This window comes from Equus caballus, unplaced genomic scaffold, assembly GCF_041296265.1.
Source record: "Equus caballus isolate H_3958 breed thoroughbred unplaced genomic scaffold, TB-T2T haplotype1-0000016, whole genome shotgun sequence".
Lineage (NCBI taxonomy): Eukaryota > Metazoa > Chordata > Mammalia > Perissodactyla > Equidae > Equus > Equus caballus.
In genome coordinates, this window is record NW_027222391.1 from 9,701,675 (window position 1) to 9,723,951 (window position 22,277).

Below are 22,277 nucleotides of genomic sequence, written 5' to 3' on the forward strand. Positions count from 1 at the left end.
AAATGAGGGAAGACGGAACACATCCTAAAAAATTCTACTGGGTCAATATCACCCCAATACCAAAGCCTGACAAAGATAACACAAAAAAGGAAAACTACAGGTCAATATCACTGATATACATAGATGCAAAAATCCTCAACAAAATCTTGTCAACCTGAATGCAGCAATACATTAAAAAGCTCATACACCATGATCAACTGAGATTTATACCATGAACACATGGATGGTTCAACATCCACAAATCAATCAAAATGATACACCACATTAAGAAAATGAGGAATAAAAAACACATGATCATCTCAACAGACACAGAGAAAGCATTTGACAAGATCCAACAGCCATTCGTGATAAAAAAAAAAAAAACTCTTAACAAAACGGGGATAGAAGGAAACTACCGCAACATAATAGAGGCCATATATGACAAACCCACACCTAACACTGTACTCAGTGGGGAGAAATTGAAAGCCATCCCTCTGAGAACAGGAACAAGACAAGGGTACCCACTCTCACCGTTCTTATTCAACATTGCACTGGAGGTTTTGGCCACAGCAATTAAGCAAGAAAAAGGAATCCAAATAGGAAATGAAGTGCAACTCTCACTGTTTGCAGACGACATGATCCTATTACAGAAAACCCTAAAGAATCCATTGGAAAAGTATTAGAATTAATCAACAACTACAGTAAAGTTGCAGGGTCCAAAATCAACTTACAAAAATCAGTTGCATTTCTATGCACTAACAATGAACTAACAGAAAGAGAAATCAAGAATACAATCCCATTTATAATCACAACATAAAGAATACAATATCTAGGAATAAATTTGACCAAGGAGATGAAAGACCTATACAATAAAACTATAAGACATTATTGAAAGAAATCAATGATGATGTAAAGAAATGGAAAGATGTTCCATGCACATGGATCAGGAGAATAAACATAGTTCAAATGTCCATACTACCCAAAGCAATCTACAGATTCAATGCAGTCCCAATCAGAATCCCAATGACATTCTTCAAGGAAATAGAACAAAGAATGCTAAAATTCCTATGGGCCAAGAAAACACCCTGAATAGCTAAAGCAATCCTCAGAAAAAAGAACAAAACTGGAGACATCACAACTTCTGACTTCAAAATGTACTACAAAGCTATAGTAATCAAAACAGCATGGTACTGGTACAGAAACAAGCACACAGATCAATGGAACAGAATTGAAAGCCCAGAAATAAAACCATACCTCTACGGACAGCTAATATTTGACAAAAGTACTAAGATCTTACAAAGGAGAAAAGATAGTCTCTTCAACAAATGGTGTTGGGAACACTGGGTAAGCACAAGCAAAAGAACGAAAGTAGGCCACTATCTTATGCCATACACAAAAATAGACTCAAAATGGATCAAAGAGTTGAAACTATAAAACTTCTGGAAGAGACTATAGGTAGTACACTCTTGGACATTCATCTTAAAAGGATCTTCTCAAATACCATGTCTTATTGGACAAGGGAAACAAAAGAAAAAAATAAACAAGTGGGACTTCATCAGACTAATGAGCTTCTGCAAGACAAAGGAAACCCAAACCAAAACAAAGGCAACCCACCAACTGGGAGAAAATATGAGCAAATCATATATCTGACAAGGGGTTAATCTTCATAATATACAAAGAACTAATACAGCTCAACAAGAAAAAAACAATAATCCAATTAGAAAATGGGCAATAGATCTGAACAGAGATTTCTCCAAAGAAGATATACGGATGGCCAACAGGCATATGAAAAGATGCTCAACATCATTAGCTATCAGAGAAACGCAAATCAAGACTACAATGAGGTATCACCTCACTCTGGTCAGAATGCCTATAATTAACAAGACAGGAAACAACAAATGTTGGAGAGGATGTGGAGAGAAGGGAACCCTTGTTGACTGCTGGTGGGAGTGCAAACTGTTGCAGCCACTATGGAAAGCAGTATGGAGTATCCGCAGAAAATTAAGGATAGATCTACCATATGATCCAGCTATTCCCCTGCTGGGTATTTATCCAAAGAACTTGAAAATACCAAAGGCATAAAGATACTTGCACCCCTATGTTCACTGCAGCATTATACACAATAGCCAAGACTTGGAAGCAACCTAGGTACCCATCAAGGGATGAATGGATAAAGATGTAGTATTTATACACGATGGACTACTACTCAGCTATAAGAAATGACAAAATCCGGCCATTTGTGACAACATGGATGGACCTTGATGGTACTATGCTGAGTGAAATAAGTCAGAGGGAGAAAGTCAGATACCATGTGATCTCAATCATAAGTAGAAGATAAAAACAATGACAAAAAAACACATAGCACTGGAGACTGGATTGGTGTTTACCATAGGGGAAGGGGGGAAGGGGGAGGGCAAAAGGGGTGATTAGGCTCACAATGTGAGGGGATGGACTATAATTAGTTTTTGGGTGGTGAACATGATGTAATGTACACAGAATTCGAAATGTGATGTACATCTGAAAATTTAAAAAGAATGATAAAAAAAAGAAAGTAAAAAAAAAAAAAATCCAGATCTTTAACCAAAGGGAAAAGATAATTTGGTTGGGCACCCACTGATTTAAAAGCTTGGCAAACTATTTTGAATGGAATGAGTACTCAAATTTATGGCATGGAAATTCACACAGAAATAATGTTGCTAGAAATATACATAATTCTACTGTGAAAAAAATAAAAAGAAAAAGAAATAAAAAATAAAAAGAAATCACCTCACTTGCCTGTACATCACTCTTCAGCTAATATGCTATTTGCCCACTTTTGTTAATTGCAAATATCCTTTGATTTATGTTCTACGTTTACTAAAATGACTTCACGCTTCTCATTTCCCCTTTTTATTGACCTTCTGTTACTATCATTTAATTTCAACATTGACACCTGTGTTGCTAGATTCATTGCTCGCTTTTCATTTCAGCATCATAAATAAATATATTAATTAATTAATACAGCAAGCAAACAACCCCAGTGATCTCTGAGCTCTCTGTTAGGCAGGATTGACTCTCAGTTGAGCTCAGGGAAATATTCTTGGCTTTCGTTCTCTCTGACTCTCTCCTACAGTGTCTACAACACTCTCAGACTCACCTGGATGGAATCTCTGAGAGGAAAGTCTCCAGGTTGAAAAAAAAATTTCTCCCTGGATGGTTGATTATGGAGATTGAAGTTTCACCCAACAAGCCACCAGGGAGCAGTCAAATATTGGTCCATGAGCCAGATGTAGGACTCCAAAAGAACAACCATCTCCCATCCAGTCCAAGGTTGCACATGCTGAGGGACTGCAGCAGTGGGGAATTGAGCTCCCTATATCTGTTCATTAGGCACATTTCCCTCTTATTACTCCAACCTCTAAATACATGATTTCCTTGCCTGACAGTGATCAGGACAGAATTAAAAGTTTTCCTACTGATTCTGTTTCCAAGAGACGAGCTTAGAAATCAAGTGAATCCAGTTCTTGTTACTCCCTCTACATAAACTCTCCTGCTTTCCAGAGGTCCAACCTATCAGCCCTTCATCAAAACCCTGAGCTTAAATTTTGTCAAAAGTTTAAGACTGAGAAACCTCTGGTTTAGGTCCACAGGATCTTCAAACATTAACTCGTGGTGGGAACACTGTCCCTCATATCTCCAGAAAATCGCTAGTCCATTCTTCAGAACATGAGAGCATTCTGTTCCTTTAATATAAAATCTTGGGCACAAAATTCCTTGCCTTCCTGATACATTTGCCAAAACAACTTGCAATTCCTATTTATATCACAAGTTAAGAGCTGATATGTCACCCTTCATTATGAAACATTTGCTAATTACAAGATATCTATTTAGATCATTTTATGCCAAATTATCCAAACTTACCACCTTATAGGGTCTTTCCTATTTAATTTTTACAAAAGTCTGTTCTATGAGATAGTATGTTTATGAACTCCACCCTATATTGCAGAAATGGTGCTCAGAGAGATTTAGTGATCCGTGCAAATTTACAAGTAAGACATGGGGTCTTGATTGGAATTCTGTCAGAATGCTTTCAGTTCTGAAACATCATGCCATTGGTTCTCAATCAGAGGTGATTTTGCCCCAGAGACACTTGGCCATGTTGAAGGAGTACTGCTAGTCACCTGAAATGCACAGACAACACACAACACAAACAATTATCCAGCCCCAAAAGTCAATAGTGACAAGGTGAGAAAACTCATTCAAGACCAGCACTTCTGTGACTTCAATATGCATGAGAGTCGCCAAGGAACCTAGTTCAAGTGCAGATTCTGATTCAGTAGGTCTCCCTCGGCCCAAGAGACTCTCAATTTCTAAGAAGCTCCTGGGTGATGATACTGAAGATCCTAATCTGTGGACCAGTCTTTGAGTAAAAAGGCTGTGGTCCTGTATTAGAGTCAGGTGTAGGCATTTTTAGGACTTCACCAAAATTGCCTCTTCAGGTAATTTTTTTAAAGTTTGTTGAGGTAACATTGGTTTATAATATTGTATACATTTCAGGAGTACATCACTATATTTCAACTTCTGCACAGTCTACATCATGTTCACCACCAAAAATCTAATTCCCTCCCTCATGGTACAAGTGTCCCTGTTTGCCCCATTTGCCCTACCCCAATCTGATTTCCCCTCTGGTAACCACCACTTTGTTCTCTCTATGTGTTTGCTTTTTTATCATCCACACGTGAGTGAAATCGTATAGTATTTGTCTTTCTCTGTCTGAGTTGTTTTTACTTAGCATAATACCCTCGAGGTCTATCCATATTGAAAATTGCAATATTTCATCTTTCTTATGGATGAGTAGTATTCCATTGTACATACAAACAACACGATTTTTATCCATTCGATCATTGATGGACACTTAGATTATTTCCAAGTCTTGACTACTGTGAATAATGTTGCAACAGACATAGTGGTGTATATATATTTTTGAATTAATGTTTTTGCTTTCTTTCAATAAACAGCCAGAAGTGAAATAGCTAGATCATATGGTAGATTAAATTTTTTGAGGAATTTCCATACTGGTCTCCACAGTGGCTGCACCATTTTACATTCCCACCAGCAGAATACAAGAAGCCCCTTTTTTCCACATCCTCTCCAATACTTGTTACTTTTCATTTTCTGCTGGGCTTTTTTTGCCTTTTTTAATAATAGTGATTCTGACAGGTGGGAAGTGATATCTCATTGTGGTTTTGATTTGTATTTGCCTAATTAGTGATCTTGAACATTGTTTCATGTGCCTGTTGGCCATCTGTATCTCTTCTTTGCAAAAACGTCTGTTCGGATCCTCTGATCATTTTTTAATCAGTTGTTTTTGTGTTTTTGAGTTGTATGTGTTCTAAACATGTTTTGGATATTAACCCCTTATCAATATATGATTTTCAAATATCTTCTCCCAATTGGCAGGTTGTCTTTTCATTCTGTTGATTGTTTGTTTTCCCATGCAGAATATTTTTAGCTTGATTTGCCCTATCTGTTTATCTTTTCTTTTGTGGCTTGTGATTTTGGTGTCATATCCAAAAATTCATTGCCAGGATGCATGTCAAAGACATTTTTTTCCTACTCATTCTCCTGGGAGTTCTATGGTTTCAAGTCCTATGTGGTCTTTAATACACTTAAAATTATTTTTTTTAATTGTGTGAGATAGGAGTTCAATTTCTTTCTAATGTATATGGATATCCAGTTTTTCCTGCTCCATTTATTAAAGACACTATCCTTTCTTAAACAAGTATTCTCGGCTCTATTGTTAAATACTGGTTGCCCTTATATACATGGGTTTATTTCTGCATTCTTGATTCTGTTTCACTGGTCTTCGTGGTTCTTTATATTCCAGTACCATATTGTTTTAATTACTATAGTTCAGAAAGTGTGATGCCTCCAGCTTTGCTGTGTTGTTTTTTTCTGAGGATTTCTTTGGTTATTTGGGGTCTTCTGTGATTCCATAAAAATTTGAGGATTTTTAAAAATATTTCTGTGAAAAGTAGCATTGGAATTTTGATAGCAATTGCATAGAATCCATAGACAGCTTTAGGTAGTATGGAGATTTTAACAATATTAGATTGTTCAATCCATGATCAAGGACAATCTTTCTATTTATTTGTGTCTTTTCACTTTATTTCATTAATGTCTTCTGGTTCTATTTGGATAGAAATCTCACTTCCTTGGTTAACTTTATTCTTGAGTACTTTATTGTTTTTGATGCTACTGTAAAGATAGTATTTTCTTTATTTCTTACTTATATTGCTCATTTTTGGTGTGTAGACATAGAACTGATCCTTATATGTGGATTTGGTGTTCTAAAACTTAGCTGAATTTGTCTATTCCTTCTAACAGTTTTTGGTGGGGTCTTCATGGGTCTCTACATAAGATATCATGCTTTGAATGGGGACTGCTTTACTTCTTCCTTCCTGGTTTGAACGTATTTTATTTCTTTTTCTTGTCTAATTGCTCTGACTAGGATGTCCAGTACTATGTTGAATAAGAGTGGTGAGAGTAACATCCTTATCTTGTTCCTGATCTTGGAGAGAAAATTTTAAACTTTTCACTGCTGTATATATTGTTGGCTGTGTCTTGTCATATATGGCCTTTATTATTTTGAGATATGCTTATTCTATCACAAATTTGTTGTGATCATACATTATGAAATGATGTTGAATTTGCCAAAAGTGTTTTCCACATCTATTGAGCTAATCATATCTCTTTAAACTTTAATTCTATCAATGTGATGTATCACATTTATTTCTTTACTTAAAGGGAAACATCCTTACATTCTAGAAATAAATTTCACTTCTTCATGATGTATGGCCTCTTTATTTTTCTATTATTTTTTGTTTGCTGGTATTTTGTTGCAAATCCTTACATATATATTAATCAGAGATTTTGTTGTGTAGTTTTTTGCTTTCTTTTTATTTATTTTTAAAATTGTTTTTACAAAGATTGACCCTGAGCTAACATCTGTTGCCACTCTTTTTTTTTTCCCTTCTTCTCACCAAAGCTCCCTAGGTCATAGTTCTATATTCTAGTTGTAGATCCTTCTAGTTCTGCTATGTGGGACATCAACTCAGCATGGCTTGATGAGTGGTGCTAGGTCCATGCCCAGGATCCAAACCAATGAAACCCTGGGCCACAGAAGCAGAGCGTGCAAGCTTAACCACTATATTATGTGGCTTGCCCATATTTTTATTTTTTATTGGGGTATAGCTGACATAAAATATTAGATTAATTTCAGGTACACAACATAATAATTCAATATTTGTATACATCATGGAATGACTGCATGAAGTCTAGTTAGCATCTGTCACTATTGAAAGTTACATTTTTTTCTAGTGAAGAGAACTTTTAAGATTTACTCTCTTAACAACTTTCAAAGATTTAATACAATATTACTCACTGTAGTGACTATGTTGTACATTACATCCCCTTGATTCATTTATATTGTAATTGGAAGTTTGCACTTCTTGACTCCTTTCAGCCATTTTTTCCCACCCCCTAATCCACCACTCCTCTGGCAACCACCAATCTTTTCTCTGTGTCTGTGAGTTTTGCTTTGTTTATTATACTCCATATATAAGTGAAAGCATACAATACTTGCCTTTCTCTGACTGATTTATTTTATTTAGCTTAATACCCTCAAGGTCTATCCATGTTGTTGAACATGGCAAGATTTCATTCATTTTTATGATGGAATAGTGTTGTTATCAAGCAAGGGTTTGATGCTTGACACACAGAAAAGCCAATAGTATGGCACCGGCTTTGGAGAAAAGAAAAAGCTTTATTGTGAGATTGACTGGCAAGGAGACAGGAGCAAAGCTTTCAAGTCTGCCTTGTGAAAACCATTCCTCTGAGAACAGGAACAAGACAAGGGTGCCCACTCTTGCCACTCTTCTTCAACACAGTACTGGAAATTTTAGCCAAAGCAGTTTGGCAAGAAAAAGAAATAACAGGTATCCAAAAAGGAAAGGAAGAATTAAAACTGTCACTATTTGTGGTTGACATGATTCTATATATGGAAAACTGTAAAGAATCCAACAAAAAACCATTAGAAATAATCAACGAATACAGTAAAGCTGCAGAGTACAAAATCAACATTCAAAAATCATTTGCATTTTATTCCACTACAGTGGCCTGTGGCTCGCCAGTTTGGATCCTGGGCATGGACCTACACACCGCTCATCAGGCCATGCTGTGGTGGCATCCCAAATGAAAGAACTAGAATGATATACAACTATGTACTGGGGCTTTGGGGAGAAAATTAAAGAGGAAGATTGGCAAAAGATGTTATCTCAAGGCCAGTCTTCCTCACACACACAAAATCACTTGCATTCCTATACATTAATAATGGACCAGCAGAAAGATAAGTCAAGACTATAATCCCACTTACAACTGCAACAAAAAAGAATAAAATACCTGGAATAAATTTAACCAAGGAGGTGAATGTCATATACACCAAAAACTATGACGTTAATGAAACAAATGAAAGAAGACAAATGGAAAGATATTCCATGCTCATGTATTGTAAGAATAAACACAGTTGAAATGTCCATATTACCTAAATCAATCTACAGATTGATCTACAGACCAATCTACAGACTTAATTCAAACCCGAATGGAATACCAATGACATTCTTCATGAAAAGAGAAAAAAGAATCTTAAAATTTATACGGAAAAACAAATGACACTGAATAGCCAAAGCAACCCTGAGGGGGGAAAAAAAACACTTGGACGCATCATGCTCCCTGAACTCAAAATATACTACAAAGCTGTAGTAGTCAAAACAGCATGGTACTCACATAATAAACCCAGATATACAGATCAATGGAACAGAATTGAAAGCCCAGAAGTAAAACCACACTTCAAGGGACGGCTAATCTTCAACAAAGAAGCCAAGAACACACAATGAAGAAAGGAAAGTCTCTTCAATTAACAGTGTTGAGAAAATTGGAGAGCCACATGCAAAAGAATGAATGTAGATCATTGTCTCACATGATACAAAAAAATTAACTCTAAATGGATTAAAGACTTGAATGTAAGACCTGAAACCATAACACTCTTAGAAGAACATATAGGCAGTACAGATTTGACGTAGGTCTTAGTAGTATCTTTCTGAATACCATGTCTCCACAGGCAAGGGAATCAAAAGACAAAATAAAGAAATGGGACTACATCAGACTAAAGAGCTTCCTCAAGGCAAAGGAAACCATCATCAAAATGAAAAGACAACCTACCAATGGGAAGAAAATATTTGCAAATCATACAGCTGACAAGGCATTACTTTCCAAAATATATAAAGAACTCATACAACTCAATAACAAAAAAAGAATAATCCAATCAAAAAAATGGACAGAGGATATGAACAGACATTTTTCACGAAGATATCCAGATGGCCAACAGGCACATGAAAAGATGTTCGACATCACTAATCATCAGGAAAATGCAAATCAAAACGACAATGAGGTATCACCTCACATCAGTCAAATGGCTATAATTACCAAGCCAAAAATAACAAATGTTGGAGAGGATGTGAAGTAAAGGGAATGCTCATAAACTGGTGGTGGGAATGCAAACGGGTGCAGCCACTATGGAAAACAGTATGCAAATTTCTCAAAAACTTAAAAATAGAAATACTGTATGATCCAGCCATCCCACTACTGGGTATTTATCAAAAGAACATGAAATCACTAATTCCAAAAGATATATGCACCCGTATGCTCACCACAGCATTATTCACAATAGGCAAGATGTGGAAGCAACCTAGATGCCCATCAAGGGACAAATGGAGAAGAAGGTGTCGTATATATATACAATGGAATACTACTCACCCATAAAAACAGACAAACTCATCCCATTTGAGACAACATGGATGGATCCTGAGCCAAACAAGTAAGACAGAGAAAGGAATACTCTATGATTTCACTCCTATGTGGAATATAAGCAAACACATAGATGAGAATACATTAGTGGTTACCAGAGGAAAAAGGGATGAGGGAGGATGAAATGGTAAAGCCACATATGTATGGTGACGGATAAAAACTGAATTATTGGTGATGAACACAATGCAGTCTAAAGAGAAACTGAAATATTATGATAGACACTTGAAATGTATACAAGGTTGAAAGCCAATATGACTCAGTAAAATAATTATATAGATAGATAGATAGATACATGTATATAGATACAGACAGTGACCACTAAAAATAGGCACATATAGAAAATCAAGTTAAAATGGAATTTTAAATAATTATTATTAACCCCAAAGAAGAAAAAAAGAGAAAGAGGAACAAAAGCCAAATGGAAAAAAAGAAAACATACAGTAAAATGGATGACCTAAATCTAACTGTCAATAATTACGTTAAATGTAAAAGGATAAAATTCTCCAATTGAAACTTAGAGTTTGTCATAACAGATAGAAAAACAGCATATAAAAAAGAACGAAAGAATATCTTAAATACTGAAATTCTTTCTTAAATGCTATCATATGTAGTTTCCTTATTTTGACTAATATTTTGAATGGCTGCATAGCACTCTAATTTATGGTTATAATAGAATTAAACATGTTTAGATGATTATGATTATATACATTGTTAGACAACATATCTAAGGTCTTTTCTATTCTTGCTCTCTGTTAATTTAAGACTTATGATTTTATTCTCTTTTATGGACACTAACAATCCCTCACTGAGAACTTTTCTGGTTCATGAGTTAGAGGATACTAATGTAGGATGATCCAGAATTATATCAAAGTCATTCAATTTCATCGCATCCCAGTCAGCAATAAAATAGTCATATTTCTCATTCAGGAATCCCTTACAAAGGACCATGATCCATATATTTTCAAGTCCTAAATCATATTGCTATTCAATTCCAAAAACCTCACAGTGCATTGGATCTTAGCCTCCAGAGACCGTTCATTGCTGGGTTTTATCATGTGTATCTAGAAAACTCATGTCTGTGAGAACGTCAGGGTCTTTCCCTGCTTGGCCAAATGGGATCTCCATCTCTCATCCAACTACAGTCCTGACACGGGAAGCTCAAATCATTTCTTGACAGGACTTAATTTCTTCATTCCTCCATTATAGCTCTTAATATGACTAAGTTGAGCACGTAGGAGAGAATAACCTGGTCAGTGAATGCATAAACACTGGCTGGAAAAGACTGGGCCACATAAGGAGGACTAGGTTATTTGGAACCATTGTTCAGTTCACTGGAATGGGAGGAACTGGGAAGCACATAATCACATGGGGTTCTTTGGGTAGGACGCTTCAGAACAATTAATGAAAACATTTACGTCTCACTATTTTAACGAGAAGGAAACACTAACTTACACATACCATGGTTTTGCACCTGCCAAAACTGATCAGTCCTCCTTGGGATTCCTCTACTGGGAAAGAACAAAGGGAATCCAGAGCTGGGTAAGGAAAAAGAGACCATGAGAGCAAGCATAATTCAGGGTTAGCATGAAAGGAAGTAACATTTGGCTCCTCCATTCCATTTTGCATAATACCGCTAACCAAACAAACACAACAATATGAAAAGATTAGAAGGATTGTAGATAAACCCAAACTCTTTCCCTAACCCCCAGGAAACCCAAACAATTCAGCAGACAGTTTTCTGGCCTGTCCTCCACTTTGGGGAAGCAGCTCTGCACGTGAGGCTAGGCTGGTCAGCGCTGCCCTGAACAGGTCCTCCTCCCTCCATTCACACCTTCCAGGACTGAAAAGGAGCCACGCCATCCAGCCACACCTTACCTCATGGCCTTGGGGTCAGGTGAGGTTGAACAGGTTAGAAAAGACATAGAACTGGTCAGGAAGTATTCAATATTCCAATTCCAGAAAAACTGACTGGTTAAACACATTACGACATATCCATGTAGTAAACGTGAAGTCAGGAAAAATATTGTGAACATGGAAAACATTCCAGAAATACTGTCAGTAGAAAAATCAGGTTATAAAACTATAGGTGCAATATGATACCATTTGAAGAACATATGTGTATCTCAATATCAAATGACTGAAAAATCATCAGACTTCAATAGACAGAAAAAGATCTAGAAAGTTGTACATTCACTGATTAACAGTGCTTATCTTTTGCTCCTGATGGGGATTTTGTTTGTTTAAGTATATCTTAACTTGCTGAGTCAATGGCCATTTCTTAAAATATCTGTGCATGTGAACATTTGCTGTGTGTTAAGTGGAAGCTGTTTTCCAAAATGTGGAAAGTTCATTCTTCTAAACAGAGTTTACTTGGTCTTGGGGAAATGTACTAAATTTGGGTTGTTTTACTAAATGGTTTTTGATTCCTTCAGCTACCAGTGACACAATCTCCTCTCAGGTTTCTAGGCATGCTCATTGTTGGATGACTGTCTAGACAGATGGTGAGGTCCCTGAGTGTAGCTAACATGTATTGTTGCTGGTCTCAGCGCTACATCCTTCTGCAAGTTTTCTTACGGAATCCTTTCCCACCCTGTTAATCACGTCCTCCAGAAAGCTGCTCAATTATCTTATCCCATCAGTCTCACTCAGCAACCACCATCATCAGAATAAAATGTAATGTAGGAGTTACCGTGTGACCCAGCACTTCTGCCCTTAGCTATATACCCAAGAGAATGGAAATATGCATTCACACAAAAACTAGTACACAAATGTTCACATTTGTCACAGCCAAAAACTGAGAGCAACCCAAATGTCCATCAACAGATGGATGAGGAAAATGTCGTTTATGGATATAAGGGAATATTACGCAGACATAAAACTGAAGGCTATTTTGATACCGACTCCTCATGGAGGACCTTGAGGACACTGCGCTAAGTAAAATGAGCTAGTCATGAAAGTATAAATTTTGCACGATTGCTCTACTATGAGGGTCCTAGAGAAGTCAAATTCAGAGACAGAAAGGAGAATGGTGGCTGCCAGGAATGGGAGGAGAGGGGAATGGGGAGTTAGTGTTTAATGGGACAGAGTTTCAGTCGAAGATGAAAAAGTCCTGGAAGTGGATGGTGCTGATGGTCGCACAATAATGTGAATGTGCTTACTGTCACAGAACTGTACACTGAAAAGTGGTTAAAATGGCAAATGTAATGCCATGTATACTTTCCAAAGTAAAGTAAAAGAATGATGTGCTTATCTACCACATGGACGAACTTTGAAAACCTCATGCTAAGTGAAAGGAGCTAGACATAAAAGGACACATACTGCATGATTCCATGTAGACTGAATTTCAAGAGTCAGCAAATCCATGGAGACAGAAGCCAGGTTAGTGGTTTAGTATGGGAGGACGAGGGATAGGAAGTGACAGCTAACAAGACCAGGGTTTCTTACTAAGGTGATAAAATGTTTTGAAATTAGATAGTGGTACTGATTTTTACAACCTTGTGAATATAGTAAAACGTTTTCTTTTGAGTACATTTTTACAAGGTGAATTTTGGGGCTGGCCCAGTGGCATAGTGGTCAAGTTCAGCACACTTTGCTTTGTTGGCCCAGGTTCACACGTTTGGATCCCAGGCATGGACCTACGCCACTCAACAAGTCATACTGTGGTGGCACCCCACATACACAATAGAGGAAGGCGTGCACAGATGTTTGCTCAGGGCCACTCTTCCTCAAGCAAAAAGAGGAAGACTGGCAACAGGTGTTAGCTCAGGGCCAATCTTCCTCACCAAAAAAACAAAAAACAAACGGTGAATTTTATGATCATGAATCTATCTCAACTTAAAAAGCAACATAAAAATTTGCAACATAAATTCCTTACCATCACGGTGCTCTCATAGGTCATCAGAGTTTAATCACAACCCGACAGTGGTGACTGCAGTCAGAATGACATCACTGCCGTATAAAACACCAAGTCACATTATCTGAATCTCCCTAGTGGCCTTCGATGCATCTATTCCTATTCAGGGTTTACCTTACGTACCAGAAGGAACGTAAAAGTGTCAACTATGTCATTTGAGTCTTTTTATCACCCCGAATACTAAGATGGCATGGTCTGGCATATCATAAGCACTTACTAAAAATCTGATTATTTGACCCCAAATTCTAGTTCTAGACATTTCTTAAGAAAATATTGAGATAAAGAAATGCATGTACAAGTATGTTCAATACTTAGCTTATGACAGCCAAAACTAGAAACACAAAAATCTAACGGAACAGGTTAATTAACTTGGTTCTGCTATATGATGGCAGGTACAGCATTATTAATCAGGATGATACTGGTCCCAGTGTAAAATACGCACTCATAACTGGGGAACGGTATCCAGTTGAAACTTAAGACATAGATTCTGTTCTCAGATTTTCTAAATGTAACTGCTCTTAGAGTTCATGGCATTTTAATGCCTTGGGTTGTTCATCAGTAAAACTAAGAGTGTGAAGATCCCTTACTAAGCATGAATATCTTGGAGAAATATAATCTACATAAAAACTTAATAACATGTTGTAATCCTATATAAATATGTTAGATATTTTTACTGAAGAACATTGCATGCCCTCTAATTGGGTATTATAAAAGAAACAATTATTCTTAGATTAAAATTGTGCTTATCAGCCCTGCTCTGATAATGCTTACAAAACAAAGGGAAAAAAAATCAGGACTTTTGCTTGAGAATGCATTTTTAATTCATAAATCAAAAGTTTCTAGAAAAGAGGAGGAGGAAATTTCCCTCCCACCGAAATGCAGCAGAATCAAAGAGACATTTGTGAATCACAACCTGCCCAAAGAAGCTGATGTGATCAAGCGTCTCATAAGTGAGAACATCAGTAAGACTCTCAGTGCCCTGAAGCAGCAAAGAAAGACGTGGGGAAATAAAATGATTCCTTATTTTCTTCTATTTCAATCAGTATTTGGAAATGTTTTGGGGAAGACAACTAAAATCAGATATTTTTGCAAAGTTTTGTTAAGTTTTTCTTATACCAATAAGTTAAAATCAATGATTTTATGAAAGAAAATCAACCGTCCTCAATGTTGACTTTTGTGTGTAAACCAATTCTTTCCCTTCATCAAGGTTCTTCTTTTGGGGATGGCAGGACTGAGGAGGAAGTCAGGAGGCACCAGGCTGTTCTTGGGGCACAGAATGACTCCCTTACACGACACTCTCCAGGTCCACACCCGCCCTGCTCATACACATAAACAGATGGAAAAGAGGACAGAGCCTGGACTACGGGAATAGGTTTACAGCACGTTCCTGGGGTCCGAGCTCTGGGAACCCCGAGGCTCTGAGACAGTAGCTGCCCCTCAGAGCTCCCAAGTAGAGAACTCCCCAGGCTTTCCCAAACTAACCTCGGTGCCCCGTGGCTGGAAATCTCCCTTTAGGGCTCAATGTCCTACTTCCCTCTTGCAGCCAAGCAGCTGTGAGGAGAGAAGAGGAGGAAGCGCCAGGGAACCCAGAGCCACCAGACAGTGACGCCACAGAGCCACAGCCATCACACCCGCACAGGTGAAGGACATGCACCAAATCCCCGTCACCCCAGCACAGCCACGCACCTGTCACAGCCTCGCAGCCACACCCACGGCACGGAGGCGCATCCCACCGCTCACTCGCGTCTCTCACACACACACACCCCGCCACACGCTGCCCGTCTGTCCCCACAGATACACACCGTCCTCTGCCGTTCAGGCCCGAGAGTCCCGTGAGGACTGGCGTCCCTACTATGGGCCTCCCGGCTGTGAGCGCTTCCGCCGCCACCCCTCCTGGTTCACGTCGGGCTCCGAATTGACTCGCTTCACAGGATTCCCGCATCCTGTGCTAACACATCCACAAATGAGCTCCACTCACCTTGCGAAGAGGGAGAACCGCGCGAAAACGGAATGGAAGCCGAAGAGCTGGCGTGACCGCTGCCGTCTGGGAAGTGTCGCTCCAACCTGAACATCTCTGGGCGCGGCGGCTCGTCAGAAAGGCCACCGAAGCGCGGAAGTCCCGGTGGAACGGCAGCGCGAGAACCGCCCGGAGCCCGGCCCGAGCGCAGGTCTCTCCGCCAGGAGCGCGACGCGAGGGCGCGTGCGCGGGCACGGAGCCTGCGCGGAGGCCGCTGGTGCGCGTGCTCGGTCCAGAGGCGGCGCTGCGTCCAGGAGGCCGAGCAGCGCAGCCCGGCGCCGTCTCCGGGCGTCCGGCCTGTGGGCGCAGAGCCGCGCGGGAGGGTCGGCGGGGCGGCCTCGGGGCGAGAGGGCACGGCGGGTGTGAGCTCTGAGGGCGGGGGCCCGGGCGAGTCCCCTCAGGCGGCTGCAGCCTGGGGACAGCACGTGGGGCAAGTAACTCCTGATACCGCCTGGGATGAGCTGGTTTATTCAGTGTCTGTTAGCTGCGTTTAAAGGGTGTGCAGGAGTGAAGTAATACACATTTACTTAATTCTTTAGGATAAGCTATAATAGTCAAAATGGAATGAATAATTAATTGTAGAAGTTCTGTGGTGAAAATTATGTAGATATTTTCTAATATTGATTCAGGGACAGATTTTCCAAGCATGCCCAAAGAGAGGGATGTTATTAAAATTTTAAGAGTTGACTGGATAATTAGTTGTAATCATCCTAATCACTTGAATGCAAATCAATTAATAAAAGTTAATCCTAGACAAAGATTTGATAGACTTATTTTTAAAAAATATAATGAGCACACTGATAATAATCTTAATTCCATTTTTTTCTCAATAAGATAGGTGTCAGTAATCTAAGAGGAAAGGGAATGGTGAACTGCCATAGGACCCAGCTATCCCACTACTGGGTATCTCTTCAAAGAGCTTGAAGTCAGCAACTCCAAAAGTCCTGTGCACCCCAATGTTTATTGCAGCATTATTTACAATAGCCAAGACATGGAAGCAACCTAAGTGCCCATCAACAGATGAATGGATAAAGAAGATGTGGTATATATATACAATAGAATACTACTCAGCCATAAAACAGAACAAAATCGTCCCAGTTGCAACAACATGGATGGACCTTGAGGGAGTTATGTTAAGTGAAATAAGCCAGATAGAGAAGGACAATCTCTGTATGACTCCACTCCTATGAGGAATTTAAACATGTGGACAAAGAGAACAGATTAGTGGTTACCAGGGGAAAGGGGGGGTGGGGGTGGGCTCAAAGGGTGAAGGGTGTCACCTACAACACGACTGACAGACAATGATGTACAAATGAAATTTCACAAGACTGTAACCCATCATTAACTCAATAAAAATTTTAAAAAATAATTTAAAAAATTAAATAATAAATAAATAAATAAGACTAACACACCACCTCATCAATATTTATGACATATTTAATAAAGAATTCACACATTAAAATATGCCTATGGGCACTAGGCCTTTACTTTAAAAATTCACTATTAAATTCCTTCCCATATTAGGAAGACCTGCTAAAAAATCCACACCGAAAAACAAACCCCCTTGGCTTTATACAGATAAACAAATAATTTAGCCAAAAAGAAATACTTGGGAAATGACTAGAAGGAAACACTAACAAAAATTAGCAAGAGTGACAAGGCAATGGTAATGAGCACGCCGTCTTTCAAAAGAAGAAATCATTCAAAATATTTCTTTATCAGAGTCGCAAACACAATCATATCCTCTGGTATAGTAAAACCACTTTAAAGATATATTCCAGCACCCTGCTCCATTCCATCCCATTTCCTGCATATATTCTCTATCAGTGCACATCACACTATATATATATATTCCAGCACCCTGCTCCATTCCATCCCATTTCCTGCATATATTCTCTACCAGTGCGCATCACACTATATATTATTCCAGCACCCTGCTCCATTCCATCCCATTTCCTGCATATATTCTCTATCAGTGCACATCACACTATATATATATATTCCAGCACCCTGCTACATTCCATCCCATTTCCTGTATATATTCTCTATCGGTGCACATCACACTGTATATATATATATTCCAGCACCCTGCTCCATTCCATCCCATTTCCTGCATATATTGTCTATCAGTGCACATCACACTATATGTATATATTCCAGCACCCTGCTCCATTCCATCCCATTTCCTGCATATATTCTCTATCAGTGCACATCACACTTTATGTTTACTCATGAGATCTAAACTTCGTGAACAAAATACTCATCACCCTGAATAAGAGAGAGTGCAAGATGGCACAATCAAGCACACAGACTCAGCATGCTCTTCACAGTCTACTTTCCTTCAGAAGGTGGGCAAGTTCCTTTCCCTCCAGCTCTCGTTTTTCTCCTCTGCCAATATTTATTCATCCACTAGATCCTAGTTGCTGTCCAAAAAAATTTATCAGCAGTTCTCTATATTTTAGATACCAGACTTCCCTCTGACATACTAATGGCAAGCATTACCCCATTCCATTGACTTTCTTTTTATCTTTGTTTTCTTTGATGTAAATGTTTCTTATTTCCATATATATAGGATTTGAATTTTTCTATTTTGCCACCAATAATTTCCTTTCATGTTTCTATAATTTCTAATTTACTCAGTAATTCCCCTGTCTCGGATTGTATCCTAAGAAATTATCAGAAACTTGGACACACTGAAACGGATCACACTTATGTGGAGATGGCAGTGGTGGGGAAGGACAGAAAGGGGTGGAAATGTATAAATTTTGCATTGTTTGACAGGCATCTTTACTTCTTTCAGTTTTTAATAGAGTGCCCTTCCTGTCTTCCATTGTAAAGACCAGGGAAATAAAAATCTAATGTTGAGACATAAAAGAGAAGCTTGAACAAAAATTGACCTTTTAAAAGATGTTAATTGAAGGATTACGTATAATAGGAAAATTAGAAATAGCTTAAATAGCTAATACGAAGAGAGTGATTAATTTGTAATATATAGCATATATAAAACATAAAAAATATACAGCAATTAATTAAAACATTTTCTTTTAAAGAAAGATGTGGGTTTTTAATAACTGAAAATTTAACATTTAATTAGATCATCAGGGACATAATTAGATTGAGCTATTTGCAGGAATTTTTAAACTATATTTTTTGTATAAAAACTATTATTACACTGCTGGTGGAAATTAAAACACAAGAAAGGTTCATGCGATCTTGCCAGATCACCCAGCTCCTCCCAGGCTTTGTCAATATGTGTGTGTGACTTGTAAATAATTGCAGTCTGTCAACTCTGTATTTATACATTTTCAGAGATGATTTTGGAGATGTGTGCTTAAATTTTACAGAGATTTTTTAAAAGTGTTTTAATCATATTTTATGAGTTCTAAAGCAGCATAAAAGAAAAATATTTGTCACCTTATATAAAACATCTACATAATAAAAATGCCAATCAACATATTTATTGTATTTCTGCTATGTTTTCTCAGACAGTTTCTGAGGGAAGAATCATCAACAGCTTTTAATTATTGCTGGAAGAAAGCAGCAATAAGTGGATGAGAAAAGAAAAGTTTGAGTGAGTTCTACTTTCTTTAAGTCTCCAAATGGACACTTAAGGGGGAAAATGCTGATTCAGAGCAATGGCTGACAGTGTTCTGGATTAAGTGAGAGCCTATTCATCCTCTAAACATGTAAGACTGATCAGGAAACATCTCTATATTTGTTTTCCAGAAAGACTCCACCAGTTTATACTTGTGGCCAAGTAATGTTAAATTTTGTCATTCTTACTAATTTTTTATAGCAATACCTCTTGCTCTTGATGTCTCAATACTTTAACTAAAAATGCTCATAATTTCTAATGGTAGATCCAAGGATATTGTTATTATTGTTGTTGTCATTATTAGTATTTTAAAGTACTATTTATTGAAAATCTACTATTTGCCAGGTACTGTAATATAATTTATCTTAAAACTCCATGGAGAAGAGACTGTTATCAAACTGAGGTTTATGAAGGATTACGTCTCTTGCCCAAGACCATATATGGCCTTCAACCTTTGGATTTAAAACAGTGGCAGGGTAGAGATTAAAACCCAAATCAAAGCCCACACTCTTTGCCACTATCCTGTACTCATCTTGGGCCCCTGCTAGACACACCGGAACCACCTGTTGGATATGCCAGAAACATCTGCCAGATACACTGAAACCACCTGCCAAATATGCCAGAATCAGGTCCCGGACATGGTGGAAACACCTGCCAGACACGTCCAAATCACCTGTCAGATACGCCAAAACCATGTGCCACACATGCCAGAACCACCTCGCGGACACATCTGCTGGATACTCCAGAAACAGGAATAGCACAGGACGGAACCAGGTGGCAGACAAGCGTGAAGCCCCTTCCAGACTAGCCTGAACCACTTGCTGGACCAGCCTGAATCACTTTATGGACATTCCAGAACCACGTGCCCAGCACGCTAGAACCGAGTGACTGACACGCCAGAACCACCTGCTGAGCACACCTGAACCGGTCACTGTGAAACCACCTGCCGGATACGCCAGAACCAGGTGCCGGACATGCCAGAACCACCTGCCAGATACGCCAGACACAGGTGTCGCACATGCGGAAACCAGGATCCCAAATGACTGAACCACCTGCCAGACACGTTGGAGCCACCTGCCGGATATGCCAAAAACAGCTGTTGCACATGCTGGAACCAGGTGCTGGACACACCTGAACCACCTGCTGGACAAGTTTCAACCACCTGCTAGACACAAGGGACCCACTTGCCGGACACGCCATCATCACCTTCAGGAAACGCCAGAACCATCAAGTGAACATGCCGGAAGCACCAGCCGAACATGCCAGAGCCAGGTGCTTGACACGCCATATCTGCCTGCCAGACACACTGAAATCACCTGCCAGATATGCTGGAACCAGGTCCCGGACACGCCAGAACCAACTTCCAGGCAAGCCAGAAAAACCTGCCGGACACGCCAGAACCACCCCTCAGACTGGCCAAAACCACGAAAATGAAATGACGGGATCATGTCCTGGACATGTCGTAGCCACATGTTGGACACGCTGGAATCAACCGCCGGACATGCTGGAACCAACTGCTGGACACCCCGGAAGCACCCACTGCCCATGTCAGAACCACCTTCTGGACATACTGTAAACTCATGCCAAGTACACAGGAACCCCCTGCCTGACAAGCTGGAACCACCTGAATGGCATGCCAGTACCACTGGTCGGACATGCCAAAACCAGCTGCAAGACAAAACTTAAACACCTGCCAGACAAGACTGAAGCACCTGCTGGATACGCCTGAACCACTTGACAGACACTCTGGAACCACCTGACCAACATGCTTCAACCACCTGCTTAACTCCCCAGAACCACCAATGCACACCTGTTGGATATGCCGGAACCAGGTGCTGCATACACTGAAACCACCTGCCAAACGCCCCAGAACCAGGTGCCAGACATGGTGGAACCAACTACCAGACATGTCCAAATCACCTGTCAGATATGCCAAAACCATGTGCCGGACACACCAAAAGCACCTCCTTGACACGCCGGAACGATCTGCCAGATACGCCAGAAACAGGTAGAGCTAGGGTGGAACCAGGTGTCAGACAAGCCCGAAGCAGCTGCTGGACTAGCCTGAACCACCTGCTGGATGAGCCTGAACCACCTGCTGGACCATCCTGAACCACTTTACGGACATTCTGGAACCACATGCCAGGCACGCTGTAACCAGCTGCCCAACACTCAAGAACCACCTGCTGAACACGCCTGAACTACCTGCCAGCCTTGTGTGAACCACCTGCCAGACACGTGGGAACCACCTGCCAGATACACCAGAAACAGGTGTCACACATGCCGAAACCAGGTGCCGGACATAACTGAACCACCTGCCAGACACACTGGAGCCACTTGCTGGATATGCTAAAAACATGTGTTGCACACCCCGGAACCAGGTGCTGAACACGACTGAACCACCTGCCGGACAAGCCTCAACCACCTGCTGGAAGCGACTGAACCACCTGCAGGACACGCCATCACCAACTTCAGGACACACCAGATCTATCTGTTGGACACGCCAGAAGCACCAGCCGAACATGCCGGAGCCAGGTGCCGAACACACCAGAACTGCCTGCTGGAGACACCAAAATCACCTGCCGGATATGCCAGAACCAGGTCCCCGTTATGCCAGAACCGACATCTGGACAGGCTAGAAAAACCTGCCAGTCACACCGGAACCACCAGTCAAATACGCCGAAACCACCACCCCAATTTGACTGGGTCAGATCCTGGACACATCGCAGCCAGCTGCTGGACACACTGGAATCACCTGCCAGACATGGGGGAACCAACTCCTGGACACCCGAGAAGCATCCACTGGACACGTCGGAACCACCTTCTGGACATACTGGAAACTCATGCCAGACACACAGGAACCCCCTGCC

General features: G+C 39.9%; 1 protein-coding gene across 1 annotated transcript in view; it reads right to left on the bottom strand.

The window, feature by feature from the left end:
* Positions 1–20,695, bottom strand: part of LOC138922878 (uncharacterized) — a 58,599-nt gene extending 37,904 nt beyond the window's left edge. Inside the window, exons 1-3 of the mRNA XM_070259321.1 lie at positions 20,614–20,695; positions 15,774–16,181; positions 11,341–11,417 (exon numbers count right to left, since the gene is read on the bottom strand). Coding sequence (XP_070115422.1) covers positions 11,341–11,417; positions 15,774–16,181; positions 20,614–20,695 — 567 coding nt within the window. The remainder of the gene's footprint in view (positions 1–11,340; positions 11,418–15,773; positions 16,182–20,613) is intronic.
* Positions 20,696–22,277: the final 1,582 nt, after the last annotated feature.